General features: G+C 41.5%; 1 protein-coding gene across 4 annotated transcripts in view; it reads right to left on the bottom strand.

Annotated features, from left to right (window-relative positions):
* Nucleotides 1-21,617, bottom strand: part of dachd (dachshund d) — a 90,314-nt gene that overhangs the window by 19,233 nt on the left and 49,464 nt on the right. For 2 of the 4 annotated variants that reach the window (XM_055015059.1, XM_023276650.3), the window contains exons 3-6: nt 17,800-17,952; nt 3,811-3,983; nt 3,544-3,679; nt 3,316-3,447 (exon numbers count right to left, since the gene is read on the bottom strand). In XM_055015059.1, the coding sequence (XP_054871034.1) occupies nt 3,316-3,447; nt 3,544-3,679; nt 3,811-3,983; nt 17,800-17,952 (594 nt within the window). Of the gene's footprint in view, nt 1-3,315; nt 3,448-3,543; nt 3,690-3,810; nt 3,984-17,799; nt 17,953-21,617 lie in introns of all 4 variants that reach the window. The other 2 variants (XM_055015058.1, XM_055015060.1) reach the window with 1 other exon arrangement.

Raw genomic sequence — 21,617 nt, 5'->3', positions numbered from 1 at the left:
TCACGAGACAGAGGCTTGTCGGAAGCTATTGCCACAGACTTTCTGTTTGAAGCAATTCAATTAGTCACATGTGAGATAACACTTAGCTTTCTACTTGCCTTTTTTCTCACACATCATCTAATCTCCCCTTTTTCTCAGGCAAAATTTGGACAAAAAATAATCACGTTCAAACAAGCTGCCCAAAAAACTACCATCTGGTTGCTCTGCACTGGGTGACACAACTTTGGAAACTGTCTTTTTTATACGACAACAAACAGCCTTTGTCCTTCATCACCAGAGATGACATGAAAAAGATGAGACATGTTCATAGGATATGAGTGATGAGACATTATACCGACTGTCTCTGAGGTGTCTGGCTATTTAAATAGCCTCCACATAAGCCGGGGCACTGCATCCTTCCTCTGCACCCCCTGTGCTCTCTTCTAAGAGTGCATTGCAAGAGATTAATTTAATGCTCTGCCAGGATCATAAAGATCAAACAAGTGGAGAGATATCATTAAACCATTGGAATGTTATCTCATTTATCTAAACAAACTGATGCGATGAACAAGCCTAATTAAAAAGCTCACCATAAACAAAGCTTGGAATGGTGAGGCCTCTTCCCTCTTTAACAATGGAGCACATTTATTTTATTAATCTAATGCATCGTGTATCATATCATTACAGTTCAATATATCTATCATTAATTTTATTCCCTTCACTTAAAGCTTTTATTGGAATTACTTTGGTTATTAGTTGGTTCTAATGTATTGGTTACCTCTGTATCTGGCTGCTACAATCTCTCTTATCTCGCTGCATAAACCTGTGCATGTTATTCAAATTGCCTCATTTATTATGATAGCTTCCTCATGTAAATTGTGCTGACTGCTCGCCCTTGCACAGTCCTCATTAGACTAATGAAAACCTTCAAACGAAAAAACTAAACAACCTGCCAAATAAAGGTCTGGGGTTATTATGAAAATTACAACTGTGGGAGCCGGGAGAAGCTCTCTTCATTAATTCATGCTCAGCAAATTGGTAACTAATTTAGTTGCACTCCTCTGCATTAATGGGTTATTTTATAAAAATGTTTTCCACAGCCCGAGACCTCTGGTGCACACACTGGAGAGCTCAGAATCCTAATCAAGTCCAGTGACATATTAGGAATTGACAATCTCAAAGATAATACAGCGTGTGTTTGTGAGTAGATGTGCGTAGGTCAACTAGTTAAAACTGGCGTGGATTGCTGGGTCATTTGCTTTCTGCTCTAATATTGCGAAGAAATTAGAGTCATTTGTGTTGATTATCCGAGTATGGAGGAGGCACTTCAGCTGAGATGTAAGATTTGTATTATTGAGGAAACATTCAGCTTATTTGTGTATGTGGATGCTTGATTGAACCTCTTTTGTTTTCTTTTTTTGTTGCATTAGTCTTTGTTTGTGTGACTCTATTCTCTTTTCCAGCACACACACACACACACACACACCCACACACACACACACACACACACACACACACACACACACACACACACACACACACACACACACACACACACACACACACACACACATTCTCACACACAGTTAGACAGTTTGTGACCCATAAATTCTGCTCATGATCCTGCTAATTATTACTATTCACTGCTTCACACCCTGTGAGTGAAGGTCTAACACTGATCTTCACGTCAGCCTGGCCAACAGGGAACATACAGCCCAATGATTTCCATAGTGGTTTTAATATCATTATCAGCCTCACCCCACTCCGGATCACCCAGCACAGCCCAGCACAGCTCCGAAAACCAACAGAGAATACTAAAATCTATTATTTGCTTCGTTTTGTATTTAATCTGGCGTACTTAGTAGATTTCTATCTTCTCCTTCTCTCTTTTTTCTTTTTTTTTGTACATGCAAAACAAAATTAGAATTAAATAATAAAAACAATTAACAGTGATGACACTCAGTGACAATGTAATTTAGATTCAACATTGTGAATTATTTTCCCTTCTTTGTTCAGATTTGGCACTGATGGCAGGTTCTTTCCTAAATCTGTATAATATATTTATCGGATATATTTTTTAAAAAGTAAAAAAATGATGCTTAAAAATATAAAAAATTCAAAATTTGTGCGAAAATCACTATCACTGACTATTCAAAACCCATTTTGAATGACGGCACTTAATAGTTGCACTGGTACATATTTTTGTAGTGAATTAAGGAAACTCCAAACATGTCATTATTTGTTATCATTACAATGTAGAGCTGACATATTCTGCAAAAGAAACACATTTACAGCAGGTGAACACAGCAACACCCTGCAACTGTAGAGCCTAAAAACAGCTCCAACACACACATCCACAGATAGTTTATTTATACATACATACACACACACACACACACACACATATAGAGATAGAGAGATACAGTTTGCCTCTTCTTCAGAGCAAATTAGATTTTTGGTCTGTGAAAAAACACCTACTAAACTGAGAAATTTGGTTTAAGAAGCTCATTTAGGTGTGTTGTTAAATTAACACAATCTTCAGCTGGGACAAACTGAAGGCAGCCAGACTAAAGACGATGACTCCAAATTAAAAGCTTAATATTTCTCAAATTGTATGATCAATTTCCAAGGACTTGAAACATCATCAAAAAGTTTTAGAAATCTCAAGTTTTTTTTTCCTTTTGATGAGAAATTTCTTTTGGCATGCAGACAGTTTCCTGATGGATTATCAGTTTCTTTCAATTTCTTTTCAGTGATGAAAGTCGGCAAGTTGTCATCTGTCAATTTAATTAAACTTTCTTAAGCTACTCTGCCTTTGTTGAACCATTAACCAAATGTGGGCTTCTTGTCTCCACTGTTAGCTCAGTCCCCTGTTGTTGTGATATTACCTTGAGTCCTTTTTTCACACTCCTACACCTGCTCTGCTCTCACTCGATTTCTGAGCCTTCACCTTTGTTTTCAGACTTCACTTCCAGAACTTTATACTATTGGCTCCTAGAATAAAGCCAGCTTAGTGGCTTGGAAATTTTGTTTGTATGTGTTTATGTAATTTTCAAACAAGAAGAAACTGACAGCTACATTCTAAGTAACTTAAATGTGGAGTTATCTTTTTTTTATAACTTGTAAGCTTAGTATTTGTTCATTTTCAAACATAAAGAAACTCAAAGTTACATTCTAAGTAGCATAAGTGGCATGTTATCTTCTTTAAAATAAACAAACTACTGCATCACTCTTTGTTTAATAACGGCCGTCCTGAAAATCCTTGTTGGCAAAAAGACTATCGTGTGAATAGATGTCTCTCTATTGCATTTTTTTAAACAATGAAACTTAACTCACCTTTGTCAGCGTGCATCCTCTTTGCTTCATGGCTCATGTCGTGGGCCAGGTCTCCCTCTTTAGGCCCGGGTATGATGTTGGGGGACAGGCCTAGCAGGGCTTGGTTCATGGACAGGCCATTGTGGTGCGCCGCTGCAACAATGGGGATAAAACCAAAGCGATGTTACTAAGATGCGTTGCATTTAAGCTCTTTATTTTACAATGTGAACAGCCCCATTTTGTACTTACGTATCCTGTCTGAGGAGCTTTCTGTGTGGGCTGGGGAGCTGGACACACTGCTGCTGCGGTGGGACGATGGGTGACTCCCCGGCCTCCTGTTGTCTTCTAAGGAAGGAGCAGGGGAGGGACTGTCCGGCACACGTTCCTGAAACCCCAGCAGCCACAAAAGCACACACCCAAAATAAATATCCAGTTGTAGACTCAAATGTTGCACTACAAGAAGGGGGGAGGTGTGTTCACAACGTCTGCTGTTGTGCTTTCAGTTTTAAAATTTACCTTTATAACAGAGGTGACCATTCTGGAGGGCAGACTCTGGCCCTGTGCTGCGGCAGCCATGTTTGCAATGGTGCTGAGGTGGTTCATCTGGCTCATCGCCATGGTGACAGAGGCTGGGGGCAGGCTGACTGGGATCAGGGGGTGTGGCATCATCATGAAGGGGAGTTCCAGGCCTGAGACACATGAAGAGGTCGTTGGTTACTCAATGATGCATATTATGAGTGAGATACTCACAGGGGAAACTTGTGAAGCTCCGGCTGAAAAACTCAAAAAACCTGCTGGTGCTAATTCAGCAATCACTAATTCCCACCACTAAGGCACCCTTTAAAACTGGTGTCCAATAACACTAAAGCTTTACACTGCTATCCATTAGGAAAAGAATGGAATGATTTAAATTAATCACATCTCGGGTATCTTTCCATGTTAACATAATACACATAAATGTTTTACTGCATACGTTAATAATAGATACCACTGCAATAATAATAAAGAAAAAGGGGATAATAACTATATACACAGTCATTCAAAGACCAAAGTTTACACTGCTATAAAGATGCATCAATTATTCTGTGATGAATAAAAAGGGCACATTATGGAAATTGTCTCAATATTTACATATAAAAAATATCTCTGTAAAAACAAAGGCAATCTTGAAAGCCATTACCCAAATGACTAGTTAAATGTGCTAATGACAAACAAGTACCGCTAGACTACAGCGTGGCAATGACTTTAGGCTAATCATAGCAGCTGATATTCCAGACCAGAGAAAGAGAGACGAAGTGAGTGAGACCAAAAAGAGGAAGTCACTTTCAGCTCGCACAATAATGGGATTTTCTTTTTTTTTTTTTTTTTTTTTTTTTACTCTTTTATATGCACACAAATTATTCCATTACAACATCAGAGATATCTTACAAATGTTTTAAATTATTCAATTGCTGTCTGGCAATGGACGCCTAATTGGTAAAATTGAAGACATTAGCAGTCTGAAAATGTAAAGAATGTCTAATAAAGATACCATAGGGGGTTAGTAGCTAGTCAAACTGTGGCCCTGCACTGTGCTTCTGAATGGCTTAATGAAAACAAGCCGACTTTCAAAGGACATGAGCGCAGACAGAAGGTCAAAGCTAGGTGTCTGTACCCCCCTCCCTCAACCATGGCACCCCCCTCTCCACCCTCTGCTCTATGGGGACTTTGAACTGGCAGGATCAAAAGTGACTGGGAACAGTTTGGTCTCATTCCTCCGCCACTCAGATGCTTTTCCTCAAATGCTTTAAAGAAAACCTCATAGACACTATTGGATCTGATTGAGCCTCTCTGTTGATTTTTCACTCCTTTTTTTCTCTCTTTCTTGGCAGCCTGGTTCAAGGTAAAAAAGAAAAATATAAAAAAGCTGTGTGAAAGAAAGGAGGAGGTGGGGGGAGAAAAAAAAAGATACCACACTACAGAAAGCTATCCACAAAACAACTCCACTCTTCTTTTCTGACAAAACATCAGTAGCCAAAGGGCAAGGAGATCTGCATGGCGAAGCCTCTAAAGAGAAGGACACTGGTTGAAAATGAAAGGACATGAGAAGTACTCCTCTCTGTCATTCCCCTCCTTCCAAAAGAAGCATTGATTTCCATAAGAAAGATGGCATGCAGTTTCTCAGTGGCGAGTATTCCCAAACAATATAAAGCAGGGGAGATTAAAGAAAGGCGGAAGCCAAGCAGCACCTTGTATCAGCGCCTCTGCTGAAGCTCAGACTGAATCAATTACCACTCAGCAGGCTAAGCTCAATTAAAAAACGCCACAGAGGGCCTGATTGCGGGGGTACTTACTGTAGGACAACATGGAGAGGTCTAGGCTACCTATCAGGCTTTCAAGGCCACTCAAGGGCCAGACTGAAGAGACTTATTCTGCCTTCGCCGTGGATACATTACACCCATTCAATCAAACACAACTACATGCAGAAAGACGGATTTTCACCATATCAATAAAGCTTAAAAAAGAGGTGAAAAGAGGTGAAGAGTCACCCGCAACACACAAAAGTCTCCTCTCTGTTAATAGCATTCCTCGACGTATCCCCCTTTTTTTAATGCCTCGTACTTGATGGTATGTGAATTTTAGCGATGTGCCTCCACCTGACTGACAGCCTGGCGCAGAAACACTGGACGTCTGTTCGCTCTAAGGGGTATTAGTCTCGCTTTCAGTGCCTGTCCAGCCCCTTTCATGTCACCCCATCCTAAAGCGATGTTTCTCCCATAAAGACCCATTCAGGCCACTGTAGGGGAATGTGCCACAGACCAACGAGGGTCCACCAAATCCCTTTATTTGGAGCTGAAAGGAGCCAGGTGAGGAGGATATTAATTTATTCAAGGAATCTGGCTTTTTAGTGTCCTTACTTAAGTGTTTTTAGTGTCCTTTCATTCATATGCAATGTCCTCTCATTTGCTCAGTTTTTTTCTTGTTCAATGAAAGAACTACAAATAATTGCAGTACACTGACCCAAACTTTTTTTTTCTCAACTCGGCAATAATAAACAGTGATTTTTGTGTTTTTCTTCTTTTCAGAAAACAGAATCAACAAACATTAGTCGGACTCATTAATCACTTGTATATTGTGCAGATATTCCAGTGGGCAAACCGTTAGAAACATATTTGTCAGTTTCTGTTTATCTCTGATACAGAAGTTCAGACCTGATGAGAGGTGAATTCCCACAAGCCCCCCTCTCTCCTGAAGGGCATAAACAATGCATTTGGAGTAATTTACCTGAAGTAAGCCTGAGGGACCTACAAAGGTGAACTCCTATTTACCATCATTAAAACTACAAATCACTTAATACCAATATAAACAGCTCAGCTATTATGTCGTGCAGTGCTTGGGAGTTCACACATGGATAAGCAAAGATCTGAATCACGGAGGATGAATTGAATGAATTAAAACAGCCCTTGGTAACAACATGATTAAAAAGCTGTTACATCAGAACCAAACCACACGGCCGACGGTAGGTCTGCTACTTAAAAGAATCACACCAAAAAAAGAAAGAAAGAAAGATTGAATGTTTTTAAAATGATTAAAAAGAGAGCAGTCATTTATTTTGATGACAAAAAAATGATAACTTGCAGTGATTTGTGCTGCAGTTAATCTTCATCGAAACACAACTTCTGCCTCTCTGGCCATCTAACCCTACAGAGAGAAATAAGGAAAAAAGGATCTAAGCCATTGTCATTGAAAATGGTATGAGGAAAGCAGCCAGCCCCTTACCCTTAACTCTGTTGTGGACAGATTTCCCCTGACAAAAATTAAACTAGCTCCTACTTGGCACTTTATTATCTCTTCAACTGAATGATTTATTGTTTGTGGAACGAAAGAACCAAAGAGAGGGGGAAGATTACATTTCCAGCCAAAGCTCAGGCCTGATCTCGTTTTTTACTCCCTCTGTCCAGGAAAAAAGCTCCCGACAAACAATAATGTCAGCTGTAATTGATCGGAGGTCGCTGGCTGGGCCTGCAGTAAAAGCGCACTATTTAAGCGACAATCGGCCCTGCGCTCTTCAGACGCTGGCTAATGAAGCTGTCTGTCTGGGCTATTTACCTTCTCTTAAATGGAAGGGGAGAGATGTACTGTAAGAGACAGGGCTGGAGAGGATCTGCCTCTCGCTCCTGTGAAATAGGACCTGCACATGCCTCAGGAATGTATAATTGGTTGGCGCAGCCAAAGCTGGGGATCCGGTGCTAATTAAATGACTTGTTTAAAGCCTATCTGTCTTTGTTTGGGAGGCTCTGGGCTTCAGAACAATGCATTGTAAATGCTGTTGTCAAACAAACATTCCTGGTTATCCTTTGATTTGAATTGAACAAGACAAAGGGCTGATTTGCTCACTGCTAAGCCTTTGGTTTTCAGGGTGTTGAGATATTTTTTCCTCTTCTGATCTGTCAAACTGAACAGGACCATTCCAGTCAAGCAGCTAAATGGACTGACTCACCGCACAATGCATATGCAGTCTGCCGCTTGCAAAACAATCTCAGTTTTCCTCCTAATTGCGCTTGTAAAATGCCCCCACGTTGTGTATGTATTTCTCCAACAAAGGTGAGCCGGTGGTGTACACACATGGAGACTCTTTGTTGTGGTCATATCAAGGATTTGCACACCAGTCCCAAAAGGAAATGAATGGCTCATGAAAAAGTGTCTGTCATGCGGCGAGACATTTAGAGGTCTCTCCATAGCACTAATCAGCTATTCATCTTTACTATAACTGTTAATCTCCTTCAAAATCAGAAACCCTGCCATGCGAGATGGAGGAAGTCTTCTACCCATTAGATCAAACATAACACACAGCCTCCATAAATATGTTGTCTGGCATCGTGGTGCCACTTTAGACAACACAAGTGCATGCTTACATGTGCACAGAAACACGGCTTCTCCCACATTCATACACACAAGTGTACACACACACACAAGCAAACAAGAAAAAACAGACACACACACAGATGGCAGGTTCAGTCAAGGCTGGTGAGTCCTGTTTCTCATTAAAATGGGGGGAGAGAGGAAGGTATTGAGCTTTGATGTAGCCACCCACAGCCCTTCAGTGTCACTGAATGAAACTTTGAAGCTTTTTGTGTTTACGCAGTTAATGTTGATAATAAAGCAAACATCTTGTCTTTGTTAAATACCTGCTGTAATGCTCACGTATGCATATACACGCACGTGTGCACACACAAGCAAACACATAAACGGACACATAAAAAGAATACATCTTGCCATAACAAAGAGAGGTAAACATGAAAACACACGGTTACAGACAATGATGTAGTGGAGATAATTGTGCAAAGGTACGTACACACACACACACACACACACACACACACACACACACACACACACACACACACACACACACACACACACACACACACACACACACACACACACACACACACACACACACACAGCCAGCCAGACATAAAAACACATGCAAACAATATGTTTTACATTCCGAGAGCCACGATGATTGGATACATTTCCAGCTAATTCACATCAACAAACAAAATGTGTTCAGCATGCCAGGATAAAGATATGTACTTTCCAATGATTCAGGTGGGCAAAGATTTCCTGCCAAAATGCCTAATGTAATGTAAGAGAAACCATGATAAGAAAACATTTCGGGTTTGATGAGGTAACATAATTGCTTTCCAACCCAAACCACTGGAGTGTAACATGTGGTAGAAATTATCAAGGAGACAGACAGAGGTGTTTGTCCTTTAAGTGTATAAAATCTAAGGCAGGCAACTTTTATAGGATAATTTAAATCCTCAGCTCTAATGGCATGCATTCCTTATGAAAATTGAAAGATCAATCATCTTGCTGACAGATCTGTTGTGAAAGAAGTTCTTCCTTTCTTTGAGGAGAAAATGCTAAACACGTTTCGCCATTGCCCCACCCGCAGCAGTTCCCATTTTAGCTGTCTATTTGTCTCTTTGCTGAAAATGTTAACGAACAGGGCAATAATCAAGCCATATGCTTGCATGTGGCAAATCTCATTACAGTAAATGACCTTTACCAACCAATGCCAACATCCTTGTGCTTGATAACACAGCGAGTGCAGAGCGGGGGAGACAATGGTGGGTTTAGTTAACGCAATCATGCACGTGGCTAGGGATGGCCGAGACAGCCAGGCCTTCAGGACACATTAGCAGAGCACTGTTCGCTTCTCTAATTTGGGTCGGAACCAGGCTCACTTTACATTTGTCACACATCACTCTTGATAAACACGCAGAATCGGCGCGAGAGCACCAGTATCCCCATCACTTACAATAAGCTGTGGCACGGAAAGTGTTGTGAGCAGAAGAGGAGAGCAGAAGGAGTGGAGAGATATTACTAGCAGCTGTTACTACTGCGGCTGCAATATATTCAAGCCCAATCAATAAAGCTCCTACAGACAGTGACACCCAAGCAGACAGAGGAATCATTTTCATCTGATACTTAGCAAAGGCTCCCCTTTTAAAAAGATTGCTTTCAGTCAATGACAACCAGTTGTCATTTGACTAAGGCTCCTGAAATGAAATATATTGACGAGCGTTATCAATCACGACCCACTCTGCCGTCATATCGCTTTAGTGGAGGGGGGGGGTGAGGATCGGTTTGCATGTGGTCATCAGATCATCCGTTTTAATTACAAAATTAGCATCACTACCTCCTGCGCTCTCACTTCCTCTATTACAAGCAGCTTGTGAGAGAAAATCAGTAATGCGGTGTATAGTTTAGAGTTTGTAGTGCTAATGAGTCCAGGGTAGCTGTGATGTCTGTCACTGTCTAGAAAAAAGTAGTTTACATTTAATTATGTTTAAGTACAAAATACACCGAAAGAACAGCATGTTGGGGTTATTTCAGTTGTTTCGTTGAAGTGAGTATTTTGTCGGAGAATCCTAAACATAATTTATGAAGAAATACCTTCCTTTGTTTGTTCACACTGTGAAGGACATGCTGATTGTGAAATTCCTCAACACTGTTTGAACTTGCTCACTCTCTCCCTCTTTATCTTGGTCCCAGAGGAGAGGCTTTGTGATGGTGGAGATGTCTGGGCTCAGTATGGGCTGATAGCTCTATTTGGATGAGGGTTCCCATATCATAATTGAGAAAAAAAAAAAAAAAACACCTTTCAGTTGAGGCAACTGATGGAGTGTTCCTGCAGAACAGAATCAACTATTTCTATCACAGGAAACCTCTTTGACTTGCTGTGTAGTCAGACAATGGGACATATTTACAGTGTAATCACAGTGTAAGAGATTGTCATTTTGTTGTTGTCATTACTGTTATTGTGTACACAGTAATATCATTACTCTATGCTAATGTGTCCTCTTAGACATAATCATAGTGAAATGAGAGGACATGATATTCAGGCTCTGATGCCGCAGCGTCATGGCTATAGCATGTGAAAACTGCTCCATATTCTACACAATCACATGCCATGCATATTTCACATTACTCCGACCTGCGAAAGCTCATCATCACTGAAAGGTTGAATGTCATTTATTACACGTATCACATTTACACCAAGTGACATTGTCTTTTCAAATTGTGTTGATCTCTTCACTTTCAAAGGTCAGCCCCTTCCCTGGCTAAATTCAACCTGACAGAGAATAGTGAGGAGGGGACAGCCGAACACATGCATCACCCCCGCATCAAAGCGCTCCAAATTAATCTATCCAATTAATGAAGAATGAGGCCTAATGTTGATGAGGGATGACAACTCGACTGGTCAGTTGTTTTTTATAGCTCTGCTCCTGCTATTGTGAACTAACCGCAAGAGACAATCAAACAAATATTTCCATAACACGGTTTGTCTAGCCTCTCCTCGCGTCTCTTTCTCTCTACAACACCACTACTCCGCTGCCACTCAAAGATGATAGAACTTGATATGGATCATTACGGAAATAATGTTTAATCAATTCCCCCCTGTTATTGTAATCTATTTCTGCAGTTGTCTGCGTTTGTGTATTTTGTAGTTACATCAGTGTGCCTCACAATTTCCCAATCATGCATATTCAAGTATTACGCTGATGCTTAACAGCCGACGCAAACGGAATTAGAACGAGGACATTAGACTTCATTAAAAAGAGAAATGATTATCAGGTTTATCTTTTGAAATGTCTATTAAAATGTGTGTGTCGTTCTTCACTTATCTGTCACCTGGCTCCCATGAGCCTGGCAGACTAATAGAGAGATGGTGAGGGCCAAAGCCCAAGAGAGAGACAGAGACCCATCAAGCTCTTCACTCAGACTGGAAGGCTGTCTGTCTGCTCTGCCAGTCTGCTCTGCCAGTCTCTGTCGAGCTCAGTGTGTCTGACTCACTTACCACCAATAGTCCCCAATATCCCCAACACTGGCAGCTTAAACACATCCCATTTTGTCCAGTGAGGCTCTGATCTCAGAATAAAGAAGATCACAACAAACCACGCTCTAATTGCATAAATCAGACACGACAATAATCTGTCACAGTGAAAGAGGTGTTATGATATGTTCGTGAAATGAATTCTCTTCAGCCTATGGCTACAATCTAGTCTCTCCAAAGAGCTTTGGCTGACAAAGGCTCCCATAAGAGAGCTAGGGAAGGAAGATGGATGAAGTTGCCCCTAGACACTCATATCAGGTCAGTGTGTGCTTTATCCCCTAATGGTTAAGGTTAGGATTGAGTAGGGGGTGATACTAGATCTGAGCCTGAGGGCCAATGTTCTGTCTAGAGGAGCAGGAAGTTGCCACCATCCTCCATCATGGCCCACATTTAGCAGCGCTGGGCCACCAGCACTAGTGCAGCTAGCAGGTTGGAGCGCGTAGTTAGCTAGTTGGATGTGTCCTTCCACCCAGAGAGCTTTATTATTAGAAAGGACATAAACAGACTAATTAAATCGCAGCAGTGGAGCTGGGCTGACAGCTGGCGCAGAGAGTGTGACCAAACAGATCCCTATCAAAGTGCAGGAGCAGTGTCTCTATATGTGTCCTGCTTTTGTGTGCATGACTGTATGCGTCTGCAGACATGCATGCCTGTATGTTCTGTAAGTATACATACGTGTGTGTGCGTGTCTCTTTTCCCCCATTTTAGGCTTCCCTTCATAATTGATGACTATAATTTTTTTCCACAGTAATTTCATTCATTTTCAGTGTCAGCTTAATGTCTTATTCATCAGTCTATCGCAAAGTACACAGACTCAGTTATATGGTCCAAAATGGTACAAATGTTATCCAACAGAGCAGTAAACACTCCAGTAATTAGTGCATGGTCTCCAGGCTGACTCCACTCAGCTCTGCAACATGGCCAAGCACGGACCCCATATAGAGAGGAGCCTAGTTATGCATTGATCTCAGAAAATTAAGGCTAACTGCCCCAGATTGCGGCGTCTTGATGTACCTTCTGGATGAGCAATGTACTGAACTCGTATTGTTTGTAGAGTAAACAGGATGATTTTGACTTGCTGTGCTTTAAAATGAATACATGTTGAATAATTAATGGCACGCCCCTCCTCCTTAAAACGTTATCTGTGTGCGCAAAACCACTGATGATGAGAAAATATGGTTTTAACAAGTCAATAATGGTGAGTGCAACAAGAACGGCCTAATCAATGAGGCTGCAACGTTTGCAAACAAGGACTTGAATTATAACGCCAATAATTGATCCCTTCCATTTTTTCCCCTCTCCTTCATGTGATGTCATTGTTTATCGATTGCTTCCTGCCACTGAGGGATGATGGGAAGTTTCAGAGTTTGTTTTTTGCTATGACTTTTGCCCCCCCTCCCCTCCACATACTACGCCGCCGCGCCCTCCTCCCTACCTCCTTCCCTCCCTCCACCACCCATCCCCTTCCTCCATCTGAAATTTGCAAGCTGTAGCACCAGCTTAACCAAAAAGGATTAAGTCCCATACCCAACTGAGAACACAGATAATGCTCAGTAATTGGTAAAAAATGAAGATGAATGGGACAGCTAGATAAGGACCAATTAGCTGCTGGGAGTGTACAGCTGTGGTCTCCTCACAGAGCGCTCTCAGGGGCCAAGGCCCCCTCTTTCTCTCTCACGCAAGCATGCACACACACAGATAGACACACACACACACACACTTATTCTCACACACACCTAAACATACGAGCGTGAGGGGTAGGGCTTGCAGAAATTAGCCTGATGACCCTGGGAAGAAAGAATGATGCTTCCTCATCATCTCACCCAGAACCTCTTCTCTCAACTCTCAGTCAGGCAACACTCCAGGTACCTGTCACCACCCGTCCAACTTCAGCCTAGCATGTGGCTTCCCACTCCCTGTTGTGCACAGGCGGCCTGGACTGCAGCCATAGATGTAAGACAAAGGGCTTTCAGGTTTACGATTAGTACCGCACAATGCAAGTGCTTCTATGGTTTAGCTGCAATGTTACGGGTTTGGGATGAAATGTGCAGTAATATCTGAAAAGTTAGCAACGGCTGTTGTGTCTTCTCCTTTAACTGCGGCGCTGTCTTTCGGTGAGTTGTTTGGTCGGCATGTCGTGGCATCATCTGGCTGATGACAGTGGAATTCCCATATCTAATTACAAACAGGATTTGAGCTCCATTAGAGTTGTGTGGTGAGGAGTCAGATGAGTGGCAGGGCAGCACCCAGTGGCCAGAGAGAGACAGAGGGTGAAAGACGGAGAAGTAAGTGAGACAGAGAAAAAAAAGCGACGAAGAAAACAGGACAAGGGTGAAGCCTGCCTTATCTTTGTTTCCTACTCCTTTTCTGCAGTTCTAAGAAACACTTTATTTTCCCTCCGTGGCTGAAAAACCAATTCCTTCTCTTGAAATTGGCAGGTGTTTGTTAGTGGGCAGCTGACAATATTTTTTCTCCCAGTAATGAAGGTTGTGGCTGGGGTCAATGCACTGGGAGGGAATGGCGGGCTGTTTATCCCCCTCAAGGCCAAGCGCCACACGTGTTTTGCTTGGTCTGTGATCTGTAATTGTGGCATTTCCTGAGAGGCGCAGGAACAATCCACATTGTGCTTTGAGAGGGCTCCCTCTGCCCAACTAAAGAGTGTGAGGGGAAAAAAAATCAAAGAAAGCCTCCCCCACACCTCTCATTCTGTCTCTCTTTACATTTTGATGTTGCTCCATCTCCATGTCTCTATCTGTCTCTAACACATCTTTTTATACTTCCCTCAGATTTCTTTAAACATATCTATTTCCTCCTTTCCAGCTCTCACTCAAGATGTTTGGTTATTTTAGTAGAGAGTTGAACTGGCTGTTTTTTCCTTATAATTAATAACATTGATGCAAACAGGAAGGTCTAATTGTGATGAATATTTAATGCGAGGGAGAAACATTAGCCTGTTCAATTTACATCAACACAAAGACAGCGGCAGGCAATCCAACTCTACAAACAGTACAGAGTGTCCTTCACTGGCTGGCTCTGCTGTGCTTTGCTTTAAGCGCTTCACAATACAAGATCTGCTTCAGACAAACACTGAGATGAGGCACCTGTATTTTAGCCCTGAGGAGGATTTTTTTCCCCTTCAATGGGTTTATGTAGTAGTTCATTTTGATTAAATGGATCTATGTCCTTTGTGGTATTATCAGAAGCATGCTCATTATCATATCAATTCCTATCATGGTTGGTAACATAATTTGTGTAAGTAAACACATCCGTTTGTGTGGGTCTTAGTTTAAGCTGGGTGATTATAAAACAGCCCAGTCCATTTCCTCAGAGCAGCTGTGGTCTGAGTCTGTTAAAAACAGCATGAAGTCATTCCCCAGTCAGCACTCAGAACAACAGTCAGTCCAGTCCCAACAAAGCTACAGCCAAATACAGTTCCCCCTCTGCCCACTCCATGCTATATCAGTCAAGTGATTTATATGTTTGGATTGCTATTGGATAATAGGCTTGAGAGCTGGACATATTAGGCATTCACACTCCAAAATACTCCAGCTCATAAATCAGACCAGACTGAGGCACTTTTGGAATGTTAAATAATTCTGTAATGTAACGCGCTCTTGTAAGTCGGTTCTTATTGTTTCGTGAAATTGCAAAACTCCTCCGTTAAAAATAAACATGTGAGCAGAAGTGCGGTGCTCGATGAAGAAGACAACACGCTGCTAGCTGTGTTTCATGGCTCCACAGTGCAGAGCAGGCCATATATCTCCAGCGTATTATCAGGATGACTCCTGCTGGCCACCCTGTCACAGGAGAGTGCTTGATATAAACAAGAGATTGCTGCGACACCCAGTAATCAATATTAGGATGGTTTCAGTACCAAACATCATTTGTCTCTGCGACCATTCCTTTGACCAAACGAAGCATTAATTCAAATCATAAATCTGAGCTGATTTAAATCCGAGGAGAGGGAGGGAGGGAGAGAGGCCCCTGTCTGACTGCCTGCCCCTAATGATTTATTTTCTACATTTCTGCGAGCGAGAGATTTGTCCATACTCACTGACAGGTCACCTTCAAACGCCAGTGGCAGACTGTTCATCACCATGCAGACGAGCATCTCATCGCTGCAAGTAAATATTAAAGGAAAAGAATCCAATTGATTGTGGATGGGGCCGAGAGGCGTCACTGCCATATATTTCACTCAGAGAGCTAATGCTGTGGCCCATGCACCCACACCTAGAACTGCTCCCCCTTGCCAGAATTATGATTCTACCGGGAGCCTGTGTGGCTGGCTGTGGGCTCAAGGTTACAATTTAAATTGTAAAAAGATAAAACAGTTTCTTATTAGCTCCATTGCCATAGCCTTGCTGTTGGTACTCACATTTATCTTTATTTCTGTGACCTCGCAGGCTCGTATTCTCTTTTTTACACACTCCATTCTCTCGGAGTGATGACCTCACACTTTATGCATTTTGCATTGTTAAATCTGCTTAGAAACGCATCCTGTTTTCATCTTGCACACCATAAGCACCACGGTGTCAAGTATTACTGCAGAAATGTATTCAGGAGTCAAGTCATTTATTACAGTAAGTGAATCAAAACCTCAATTTAGCAACCAAAGCTGCGGGGATTACATTTGGTTTATAATTTGGAATGGGCTCATGAATCCGCACTAACATACATTATCATTCTCTTTAATACACTAAGTGGTTGTGTGTGATATTACAAAAATCCTTCTGCATTTTAGGGCTAATAATTAATTGAAATGGCACATAGTGAAAAACCAGAGCTCTCACAGCAATTCAATTAGACCTTGTTAAAAGCTGATAGCTCTGGGAAACTGTGTTCACAGTTTCACTGAGCTATTAAGATTTTTTTTCTTTCAACATAAAACACTTCAGGAGAAAACAAGACATACATTACCAAGGTGAATATTTTCACTGCATACAAAGTAAGCACAATCAATAGCTTACCATTTTATAAGCATTAAGAAAAGAGCAGTACAGTGGGTATAGTATGATACAAATCTTTGGTTTAATTCAAGCTGTACGTGTAGGATCACTTATTGCTCTGGTACAGAGGTTTTAGTTTCTGGTCCTCTACATTTATTTGTACATTTTAGGGTTGAAGTTGAACTAAAGTTAGGTAATGGTTCAAGGAACAAGCTGTAGCACTTTTGCCCTCCTCTCACAATTTTTGAACGATGAGAAGGGGAAGCTTTTTTTCACCCTTGATTCTAAATGAATACATCAGAACAGAACACTCCCACTTGAGACTAAAAATGGTTTCAGCTATTATGATTTCTGGCATTTTTGCCTTTATTGGACAGAATAGAGGCAGACAGGAAACAAGGAGTGAGAGAGAGAGAGAGAGAGAGAGAGAGAGAGAGAGAGACAGGGGAGTGTGACATGCAGCAATGGTCCCCAGCACAAATCAAACTGTGGATGTTGTGGTTATGTGACAAAAAGGTTTGTAGAGGTTTATGATACGGCCAAACAAATTTCTTCTGATTGGTTTCTAGTGGGTGTGCCAATTGAAGATTATATGCAGCTGTATAACCCTTCAACACCTGCACTGCAAACTGAACAAAATTACACACATTCACTTAATCCTGCAGAACTTGATGCCATTCTGTCCAAAGGTCATGCTAACAAAACTTGGTGAATTTAAATGCTCACAACTCAAATGTCAGTCTAGCTAACATGAAATTCATCTTTTACAAACCCATGATTTTGAAGCAAACTTCACAGGTGTTAATAGACCAATTTCCATTATTTTTCTTCATCATGCATATTCTAATATTTTTACTAAAGTGTCAAAATATACCGTCATCTTAGAATAGACAGATATTGCACAGATAATTGCGCAGTCTTGGAGGAGGTTTGAGTTCTTGGAGTGTGTGCTGAGATGGTGACAAGCATGTAAGTCCTAACGTGTCTGTATGTGTCTACGTCTGCACAGGCACATGAAACAGTCTGCAGCTTGCATTTGTATTCTGTTAATGTGAGTGCGGATGTGTTTGTGACAGTGTGTGTGTGTGTGTGTGTGTGTGTGTGTGTGTGTGTGTGTGTGTGTGTGTGTGTGTGTGTGTGTGTGTGTGTGTGTGTGAAGGGCATCCTCCTCACCAACGCTGGAGCTGAGGTCTCCATTCTCTCCATCGGCCCCATGGTGGTTGGCGTTGCCGTGGTAGCTGCTCATCGCCTCCAGCTTGATCTTCTTGACCTTCATGGCCTCTGCGATGGCTGCGTTGGCAGCTGCTGCCGCTGCTGCTGTCAGGCCTGGAAAGAAGAGGCAGAGGAGACAGAGCGCTTACAGACCGCTACATGTCTGCTGGGGCTGAGCCACTGCACCTGCAAAACCTTTTCACAAACCTGCCTTAGCGAATGAGGAAAACAAAGAAAAAGGACTTCTGAAATAATAAAACAATGAATAATTTTATACACTATGGGGAATAAGCTCATATGAGATCACGACTTGGTTTTTCATCTTCTGACAGGGGATATCTTCACAGCAGGTTATCATGCTGATGAGATGGATCCCTGTGTGTGTGGCAGCCTATGATTTTTATGAATGTTTCACAGACTCTGGCATTCCTCGCCACTATATTGATGTATTTGCGCCTTGATGGGAACAGATGCAGTCAAGATAATAGTGCATGATGCAAGCATTTTGTGTATCCAACTTATAATACACAGTGTATGTATAATAAAGGAATAGTGATACAGTGTGACACAGGAGGGTTCAGGGAAGAAAAAGTGAAAAAGTAAGTAAGAGAGGTTCAACGTGAGGAAAAATACAGATGCAGAGGTGTGTTATGAATCCTGTTATAGGGAGTATTTCAGTGATACCTTCTAATGTATTCATCAGATCTAATCGACCTGAATAATGCCTGACACGGTATTCGAATTCCTCACAGCAATATACTGTAGGGCCTCATAATAAGTGGGCTCTTGTGAGTGTCAAGGCAAGTCGTCAGGCACAATGGAAAACTATAAACCATGTACCAAGGATTCAAGTTGTTTTATTCTTTGGCTTCGAGTGTGCTCGACACTTAGAGGGTCATGTATGAAAATTAACTAAGGAGTGCGATCAATAAAGAAAAGAAAAAGGATGCAACGTATGAAAGTCAGTATCATCTCTGTTACATTTTCAAAAAATATTCTCAGAACTACTGAAGTAAGAAATTGATAATAGGCAAAAGGACCCTACAATTTTTAAAGTGGCAGTGACACTGGATGTATGTGCACCAGACTGAAGACTGGGGGTAAAAAATAAAAATAAAAATAAATAAATTAAAAAATGACATTGAAGACATTTTAATGCCGCAAGAAAAAAAATATTCAAAATGTATTTTCTACAGATAGCCTTGCCTTGCTTTTGCACTCTTAGATCAGCCTACACAAATATTCATACTGTTTTATGGTGGATTTAATATTACAATACAGCAATTAAAGCACATTATTTTGTATGCATATCACTTGGAAATCTCTGACAACATGCCAAATAGCTTTGAGAATTTTACATGGATTCTCCTCAGGCTGCTGTTTTCCTGAACAGACTTAAGGATTATTGACAACACATTTTAAATAATCATGCACATTTCCACTGAAATCTCCTAATATGTATATATTAGCAACATTTGACATAGTCCCGCACCTCGATCAAAATGAACCTGATATGATTGATATAGTAATTCTGAGATTATAGACATACATATGCTGAGCACACTGCAGAGATCATAAAGCACTGGTTTGTCATTGTGGTAGTTCCAGGGTTCTGGTGTATTGAACGTGACTGAAATCTTTATTCATGAGGCTAGTCTCAAACAGCAGGGACAGATAGCGCTAAAGCTCCTCTAGGCCTGGTGTGTCTCAGGAGAGACCCACGACTCTTCTTGCCAACCCCAGCAACAAAATCAAAGATGCATGGCGAGAGAAAGATATGTACCTATTACTGGAATCGCTCATATTCACAATACGGTATATCACTTGCCCTTTTACAGGGGCTGCTTGTACTTGATATGCAGGTTTGCCTTACGTTTGACGCAGAACAAAGCAATGTCTGCGTTTATCATCACTAAGCTGTCACGTCTCCGTGATGGGACTCAAAGCGGCTATTAGCCATGCATTTGAAGGGAGACACAAGTACAAGGAGAGGTAGAAATCAAACATGTGGCTCTAATAGATACATGCCAGCACACACAGGCACAAACACACACCGACAAACATGCACACAGGAGCATACCAGCCTGGACACCCTCTCCTCTCATCCACAGCTGATAGGCAGATGGCGAGAGTCACTCTGAGCCACTGACATGGAGGTGCATATAATTTAAAGCCTTGTTTGCATCTTAAAATACATCAGTACCATATTGACGTACAGTATACATCATGTCAGCGAGGGCCCTCTCGTTTGCAATGGGCCCTGGCTGCTGTTCCATATGCATAGGCAGAGCAGGAGGAGGAAAAAAAAAAGCCATTGCCTCATAAGAAGGTGATACTTCTCCACATAATGAATGTGGCCTCTGCCCAGTCTGAAGGTCAGCCTTCATTTGTGTATAATGGGCAAGAGTCAACTGTTTTCCAAATGAGACGTATGCAGAACAGACTGCCGAGTAAATATTGAAATCACCTCTGAGCTGTTTGTGTGATAAATTCCCCCCACAAATCAGGTGCCGCTCAAAGAAGTGCTGCAGTGGAGCCTTTCTGATGCTCTCTAACTTGTAAGAACAGCACAGTTTATTGCACTGCAGCCCGTCTCTCCTCGCCATTTATTTTTCTTTTGTAGTCTGGACTAAACTGTGAGGATGATAAAACAAAAGAGAAAAAGGAAATTAATCCATGTAGAAGAATGTGATGTGTTTTGATCAAATGTGCAGTGAGTAAATAAAGGCTAAGAAATTGATCGGAGCTATTCTGAACCAGATGGAATGATCACTTTTCCATTTTTCATTTATCATTCCGCTGCTACCTCCACCCTGTCTTTGACTAAGTGACACACTCCATAAATCGAAATCTTTGTTCTGATAATTGTTTCATTTCACCAGATCAATTGTCATATCCACATAACACACACCTCAATACAACGGATGTAATAAGGAAGCCAGGGAGATGCTGGCGCCCAACAACAAGTCTATTAAGCCACTAGAAGTCTAAACGTCAACAAGACCAATCCCACTCAGTGCTAATCTGCATTCATTACTATGCAAACAAAACAATCCAGCCTCATATAGTCTTTGAAAGTCACCTTTAGATTCAGACACTTTTCTCATATAGACGCACGGCCAAGTCCGAATCCTCCTGAGCACAAAACAAACAGCACATCACGGTGGCATGTAGAGAGCCGCACCAGTGAGGGAACAGAAAGGGGAACATTTCAACAAATAGAGAATAGCATGGCACTGTCACATGGGGAGCACAAAACAGCAAATAACAGAGACAAGGTCTGATGGTAGCCCTTGGAGCAGCTGTCATATTAAATAATAATGAAGGATCTATTAATATGCAAAGGAAGCAGCAGCCGACTGGCTTAACGCTGTCATGCCTCTGCATATTGTCAGGATCTTCATCATTAATTAACATGCTAGCTGCCCCATACCTGCGCCAATGTCAGAACATTCTTACAACAAACACCCCAATGCCTGTGCCCTCCGCAACTAACTCGTATAATTAAATTAAAATCAGATTAACTTCACATCAGTACACAAAAGACTGACTTTTACGACTTTCTCTAGCAGTGATTTAAAAAAAAAATAACCGGGGCTTATCTGTTGTGTTTCTGTTCTCTTCTCTGTTAGGGACTACACCACGGGCAACAACGAAAACACACTTTATTTATCAGGCGAACAGGATAAATAGAGAAGAGATACTCCATGTCAATGAGCATGGTCTCCTAATTTTATGCATGGACTGGTGGCGGCACAGCAATGACAAACCGGGGCTGA

Source organism: Amphiprion ocellaris, chromosome 11 (genome assembly GCF_022539595.1).
Source record: "Amphiprion ocellaris isolate individual 3 ecotype Okinawa chromosome 11, ASM2253959v1, whole genome shotgun sequence".
NCBI classification, from domain to species: Eukaryota; Metazoa; Chordata; class Actinopteri; family Pomacentridae; genus Amphiprion; species Amphiprion ocellaris.
The sequence above is the reverse complement of the archived record's forward strand: the minus strand, read 5'-3'. Positions and strand labels throughout refer to the sequence as shown.